At 41.3% G+C, this 7,363-nt stretch overlaps 1 protein-coding gene across 1 annotated transcript; it reads right to left on the bottom strand.

Annotated features, from left to right (window-relative positions):
* Positions 1 to 284: 284 nt before the first annotated feature.
* On the bottom strand, positions 285 to 1,247 carry LOC134221819 (uncharacterized). The gene is made up of 2 exons (XM_062700995.1): positions 797 to 1,247; positions 285 to 439 (listed from the first exon to the last, which is right to left on the bottom strand). Exons 1-2 carry the CDS (start codon positions 1,245 to 1,247, stop codon positions 285 to 287), a joined length of 606 nt encoding a protein of 201 aa, XP_062556979.1.
* Between the last annotated feature and the right edge of the window lie 6,116 nt (positions 1,248 to 7,363).

The following is a 7,363-nucleotide window of genomic DNA, read 5'->3' as shown; positions in this document are numbered from 1 at the left end:
GAGTGACCGGTCCGAGTGCCGAAGTCGATCCAGAGATTCCGGGTTAAGCATAGCGGTTCAATGGTGCTCCGACGACCCGAAACCAGTGCTACCAACTCGGCCTAGTCCCCGTCGATGGATCTAGCCTACTCCGACTAGAGGCTTCCCGGCGGCGGAAACAGTTCGAAATTAATATTCTGTATTCTTGAGCCATTAAGCTCCCAGATGGATCGCGGTTTACTCAGATAATCCCCGGCGGCGGATCTATCCTACCCCGACAGTAAGCTTCCCCGTAACCGACCGTGCTAATGATCGCTTCCAGATATCCTCTGGTCTTCACGCCATTTTCGCTGCAGCGATTTCATGAACTGCGTTACCGCTCTTCCTATTTCGTTCCACGTATTCTCATTCTTGCACATTTCTTGCACGATGTTCTCGGGGTTTATATTACTAGCGCTGCCTGCTAAGAGCACGAAGTGTGTCCTGTCCTGAAGTGTGTCTGTCCTGAATCGAGGACAGTCGATAAACACGTGCTCCGGTGTCTCCTCGCAGTTCGGACAGGCCGGGCAAAGGGGGGACTCTGCGTGTCCAAATCTGTGCAGATACTTCCGGAAATATCCATGGCCCGACAGGAATTGTGTCAGGAAGAAGTTCACTTCCCCGTGTTTTCTGTCCACCCACAGCAACAGGTTCGGAATGAACCGATATGTCCACCTTCCTTTCGAACTACTGTCTCAAGCCAGCTGCCACTTCCTCATTAAATCGGCTCTTGCAATCATGCGAGCACCAACCGTTCCTCGCAGTCTGTAGCACTCACAGTCCTCCTCCAATAAGATGTTTAAAGGGATCATTCCTACTATGGCACAAACCGCATCCATCGATATGGTACGGTATGCACTTGCCACTCTCATGGCCATTAGCCTATAGGCATTAGCCTTACTGCTACTAATCGCGGAACTGTTTGACATGATTCTGGTCAACGCTGTGATCGCTTTAGTTGCCTTCTCGCAAGCATAATCAACGTGGCTATTGAAATTGAGCCGGTCGTCGATCATTACCCCAAGGTGCTTTAGCTCTCGCTTCGAGGCAATGGTGACTTCTCTGGCCGTAATCGTACTATGCTGTACTGCCTTTCGGTTGCTGATCATCATCACTTCGGTTTTGTGATGGGCCAATGCCAGCTTTTTTCCGCACATCCAGTTTTCGATTATTTCTATCGCCTGCCCTGCTCGTACTTCCACCTCTTCTATTGTTTCACCGAATACCATGAGAGCCACGTCGTCCGCAAACTCAACGATCTTCACACCTCTTGGTAGTGTTAGCTACAACAGCCCATCGTACATCGCATTCCACAACGTCGGCCCCAGAATGGAGCGATGGGGAAAACCCGCTGTTATGCCTATTCTCTTCAGGCCTTCGTGCGTTTCGTAGACCAACGTCCTATTCTCGAAGTAACTCTTCAGAATTCTGCACAGGTACCCTGGAACCCCCATCCTGTGTAGGGAGCTGGCTATTGCTTCCCAGCTGGCATTGTTGAACGCATTTTTCACGTCTAAGGTAGCGCAGTAGCGGTTTCCGCTCCTCTATTGCTTCTTGGCTGCTCCAGCTGCGTCGACGACTACCCGGATGGCATCAACTGTGGACCTGCTCTTCTGAAACCCGAACTGCATGCTTGATAATCCGTTTGCACCTTCTGTGTGAATCGCCAGCCTGTTCAGGTTTTCCGACCGTGTCTTACAGGCAAATAGGCCTGCAGGCCGATGGATCTCCGGGTGGCTTACCCGGCTTCGCAACAGTACTAACTTTTGCCGCTTCCAGCACTCGGAAATTCCTTCGTCTATGCACGTCTGAAATGTGGTGCGAAACATGTCCGGGTTGACCTGGATCGCCGTTTTCAAGACCAGATTGGGGATACCATCTAGTCCCGGAGCCTTATTAGATTTTAGGATTTTTGCTGCCGTAACCAGTTCAAGGTTAGTGACATGGGCTTCATCTCTACTGGTGTTGGCCTCACCATACGGTGTCGGAAGCCAGACTGGTGCTTCGTGATGCGGAAACAGCCCCTCAATAATTCCTTTGAGTTTTTCTGGGCTCTTGTCTAACGGTATCGCTGGGCCTTTAATCTTAGCCATAGCGACCCTGTATGCATCCCCCCATGGGTTTGCATCCGCGTTGTGGCAGAGTTCTTTCATGCAAACTGCCTTACTGAGCCTAATTTTCTTTTTGAGAGCGACTTTAGCCACCCTAAACACTGGTCTGCGCTCTTCTCTTTCCACATCGCTGCGAGCTCTCTGCATCCTCTTCCTCGCTCGAAAGCAGCTACGACGGAATTCTGCGATCGTTTCATTCCACCAATGAATTTGCCTACGTGCATACCGTGACTGTACCTTTCTCGGTATGGTTGCATCGCAGGCTCGGGTCAATGCTGCAACCAGCTCAGATTTTGAAGATTGCGCTCGGAAGTTATGGACAAAATACAATTTTTGTTTGCACCAGAAAGACACCAACATCGCTAGGTGGATTAATCAGGTTTTTTTAATTTCTTTGCTATCATTTCAGTTCATTTCACTTATTTCTCCATTTCTTCTCTTTTATTTCAATTATTTTCGATCCATTTCAGTTTATTTCAGTTAATTTTAGTTAATTTCATTTCATTTCAATTTCACTTCATTTCACTTATTCCACTTATTTTTTAAATTCTTTTCTTTCATATCAGTTTTTCTTCTTTTCGCTTGATTTTTAATTCTTTTATTTCATCCAATTAAATTGATTTTAATTTCAGTTCATTTCCTTTCATTTCAGTTCATTTTAATTAATTTTAGTTTATTTTATTTCATTTCCGTTCATTTATTTTCACTTTATTTCACTTCAATTCACTTCATTTCACTTCATTGCACTGCAATTTCACTTAATCTCACTAAATTTCACTCATTTTTTTTTAATTTTTATTTATTCATTTTCATTTTAGTTCATTTCAGTTCTTTTCAGTTTATTTCACTTCATTTCAGTTAATTTTATCTCAACAGTTGACCCCGTCTCTTCCTATTATGATCAGTGTTCAATTACTACAACCCTGTGCAAAAATTTCTGTCCTCTGATTTTACATCATCTAAACAAATAAAAATCCTAATTCAGAAAGTACAGCTAAGGGAAGGGTATTTTAGTTTACCAAATGTCATGTCAATCTCAAATATCCCTCTATTAGTTGCACTTACTGTATTATGATTATACTAGTTTATTTGTGGACGCAGTAGCGGCCGTGGCAACTGTTTAGATTCTTTTCTGCATTAAAAAAATCAAAATTTTCAACGTCTGTAGTCTGTGATTTTTTTCATCAAATGCTGTGTCTTGTTGTCTAAGGTTGTCACTGGTTTTGTTTTCTGCATCTGATAGTAAAAAAGTATTGAAGTGTCAAATATTTTATTTTTTGTGGAAATTTCCCCGCGTGCTGCGTCTGGTTGGTTAGTCACCGGACAGACAACCAGGGTTAATATATTTATGATAATCGTTTATACGACGAACGAGATGCTTATATTGTTTATGCATAATTCCATTCAAAATCATGTTTAATATCGAAGATCTTTGATTTACTCAAATTGAAAAAAATCAATAAATAAAATAGGTTTTTTTTTTAAGCAAAAGAAGAGACACTTGTAAAAGAAAGAATAAAAATACTCAGATGCTCAGGAAAAATGTCAGCGAATACGTATTACTTTCGAATAATGCGTTACAGTGAACTCTTCCTGGTTCGAAATGGAAGGGACCATCGAGTAAGAAAATATTTTAAAATTAGTATGAAGAAATCCATCTAAGGATTTGCATTGAATTACAGAACACCAAGAGAGAAAGTTTCCTGTGCTTTACATAGTTTCAACTTGTCTTGGTGAAAATTGTACTGTTTAAAATTTGTAGTGTGACAATAAAACCGAAAACAAAAAGCCTAACATTGAAAAGAAAGACGACAATCGGAGACGTACGTACCAGAAACAATTGATGCACACGAATAAGACGGTATTGATAGCACGTAAAACCAACCCCAAGCAGTAAAACGAACTGTGGTCGCATAAATAGGAATAATCTCAAGTAGGGGAGAACAGTGCAAAGCGCACCCACCCACGGGGCAAAAAACCTACCTCATAAAATCACTCTTATAATTTTGTGGTATATTTCTCATCGAACATTACTGTTACAATTTAATATTAGTAATTCATTATGCAGCTGCAATGAAAAGATTGAGAAAAACCCATAATTGTCACTTAAACTTAACGATTTGCGATTCTTCCAACTTACCCGTAAAGTTTTCATGCCATCCACTAAGATGAACAAACATGCGTTCACCATTATTTCACATGCAAGTCATTTTATTCAACCATTTGGGCGTTTTGCGCCAGTCCCATTTTAAAAACATTTTTAAATGCATTATAAAATTACAAAAACCTTGTTATTCTGAATAAGAGATTACCATAGTTTTGAAAATTTTACATCTGCCCATGGTTCGGTATTCTTTTTTATATTGATTAAAACATCGAAAAAGATTAAGGGGTGCATATTGGACTGTTCTCTCCTTCCAAAATTTTCCAAACTTTTTCGATCAAATCCCACAACACGAGCAAAAATTATTATTGAACCGTTACAGCAGCGCCATTCGAGTGGTGGATAAAGATTATACGATTTTTCATGACTGGGCCGACTGCACTGCCGTTCCTCCCGACACAGAAACACTGATGGCCATGATGTTATTTCCAATTGTTGATGCCACTGTTGCTACCCAATTGTTGTTGGTTGTTTATGCAGAAGTTTAAACATGTTTTCCAATGCACTTGAACAAAAAAAATAACTTGCTCTGCCGCTTCTCGATTGTTGCCAATAACGTGCGCCAAAAGATGCTGCAAATTTATGGGAAATTTATGCACGCTGAAAACCCAGCAAAAACGACGCGTCCATGTTGTGTGGCTGGCCTAAAGTTGCTCTCGCTCAAACTGGCAGTACGTCGCCGCCACCCGTTGCGTTGTTGTATCGCGTTTCAAGTGTGGGAAATGGTTTTGTTCAAACTGTTGGAAAGAATCAGTCTGTTTCTTTTTCTGCACTCCCAATACGTTCTTTTCCTTCAGAGCTCAAGGAAGTTGTTACGTTGGACCCTATGGAAATGCCGGGCATGTACTCGAAGTTGTTGTTATGCGGAAAATGTGATGGAAATTGTAAATGAGAAAGTTAGCTCCTGCTCCTGGAGAAGCCTGTTTTCCAATTCAATGAATTTTTGATACGTCGAACAACTGGTGCGCGGTTTGAATATGTTGCGGGGTGATAAGATGAAATATGCAGTTTGTCCGGGGGAAATGTCACAAATGCTGATTTATTTCCATGGTTGGGAAATTGACGGGAAAAAAGTAAGAAACTAGGAGCTGATATGCATGGAAACGGGAGTATTAGCACACGGTCGCATATGCTTCGGGACTTTGCACTATCGGGAATCAATCGCAGGGAAATGGCGGATACTTGGCAAAAAGTTACGGCAGGAACAGTTTTAAGATAGGCTGCTGCTCCTTGAATTCTCAACAGATATCCTAAGGGTGAAACGAACTTAATTCATTTCGATAAGAAACAAATTTCAATGTTGAAAAAAGGAATCAACGATCGTTTTAAATTGCACGATATGATGCGCCTAACTGTAGCTAATAGGGCCCTCCTTAGCCGTGCGGTAAGACGCGCGGCTACAAAGCAAGACCATGCTGAGGGTGGCTGATTCCCGGTGCCGGTCTAGGCAATTTTCGGATTGGAAATTGTCTCGACTTCCCTGGGCATAAAAGTATCATCGTGTTAGCCTCATGATATAGGAATGCAAAAAATGGTAACTTGGCCTAGAAACCTCGCAGTTAATAACTATGGTAGTGCTTAATGAACACTAAGCTGCGAGGCGGCTCTGTCCCAGTATGGGGATGTAATGCCAATAAGAAGAAGAAGAACTGTAGCTAATAGTGCTCGAATCTAATCTGTTTTGCTCGTTTTGCTCAAGAAAATTAGTTGGGTGGAAGTACCAGAGCGAGATTACTTTTTCACTTAAATACTTGGACCAATGATAATCCAAGAAATTGAGAAATTTCAATTTTAATCTCATTCAGTGATTTATCATCACTGAGGAGACCTTTCAAAACGACTTTGAACAATCGCACAGTTTTGTCGTCGTACGTGAAGAACTTAAGTTGTTTCTCAGTTAAATAGGGTAGTGAGCTAATTCCCGTCGTAGTAGGTAGTGCTTGGTTTTCAAATCTGATTTATACGCCAGCCCAACTGCTTACTCTAACTAAGTTGTATGCAACACGTATTTTAGAGTTCCTAGTTTTCATTGTGTACTATTAGCGCATTGAACAATACATAGTTTATTAGGAATCGGCAATCAAAAATACCCTTTAAATTTTTCAAATTTGTCTCATGAAAATCTGTTTACGTCCATGAGAATTTTCATTCGTCCAGTCTAAAACTCGATGGATTGCTGTCAAATAAATCTGTTGGTATTGGTGTGCGATTTCTACAAGTACACCAAAGTAGTTTTTTATGCGGTATCATACCGTGTTAAATAAAAATAACATAAATTCAATTAATTTTGGTCTGTTCTGAATATGATATGTGTACATTGTGAAACATTGAATAGAATATGTGTACGGAGGATGTTCGCGGCTATCCAAGAAATACCTGAAGTGGAGGTCTTCAGATCTACACGCGTAACCAATGATCTACAGGCCTGTTTTGTAAATGTAATGTTTCCATTGTAGTATATATATAACAGAATCTGCGTATGGAAGACGTTCGCGGTTATCCAAGAAACACCGGAAGTGAAGGCCTTCAGATCTATACGCGTAACCAATGAACTACAGCCCTATTTTGTAAATGTCATGTACCCATTGTAGTACATATAACAGAATCTGCGTATCGAAGACAATCGCGGTTATCCAAGAAATACCAGAAGTGGAGGCCTTCAGATTTACACGCGTAACCAATGATCTACAGGCCTGTTTTGTAAATGTAATATACCCATTGTAGTACATATAACAGAATCTGCGTATGGAAGATCTTCACGGTTATCCAAGAAATCCCTGAAGTAAAGCCCTTCAGGTCTACATGCGTAGCCAATGATTCACAGGCCTGTTTTGTAAATGTAATGAACCCATTGTAGTACATATAACAGAATCTGCGTATCGAAGACAATAGCGGTTATCCAAGAAATACCGGAAGTGAAGGCCTTCAGATCTACACGCGTATCCAATTATCTACCGGCCTATTCGCGGTTATCCAAGAAATACCGGAAGTGAAGGCCTTCAGATATACTCGCGTATCCAATGATCTACAGGCCTATTTTGTTAAAGTAATGTACCCATTGTGGTACATA

Source organism: Armigeres subalbatus, chromosome 3, assembly GCF_024139115.2.
Source record: "Armigeres subalbatus isolate Guangzhou_Male chromosome 3, GZ_Asu_2, whole genome shotgun sequence".
Taxonomy (NCBI): Eukaryota; Metazoa; Arthropoda; class Insecta; order Diptera; family Culicidae; genus Armigeres; species Armigeres subalbatus.
Note: the sequence above shows the minus strand (reverse complement) of the source record. Positions and strands in the feature narration are given on the sequence as shown.

What these genes read in the sequence shown, in the direction of transcription:
- LOC134221819 (XM_062700995.1), bottom strand. Translation starts at nt 1,247, where the DNA reads ATGGTATTCGGTGAAACAATAGAAGAGGTGGAAGTACGAGCAGGGCAG. An exon ending in CATCTTATTGGAGGAGGACT is followed by an intron (nt 440 to 796) that starts GTGAGTGCTACA and finishes TGCTCTTAGCAG; the next exon opens with GCAGCGCTAGTAATATAAAC.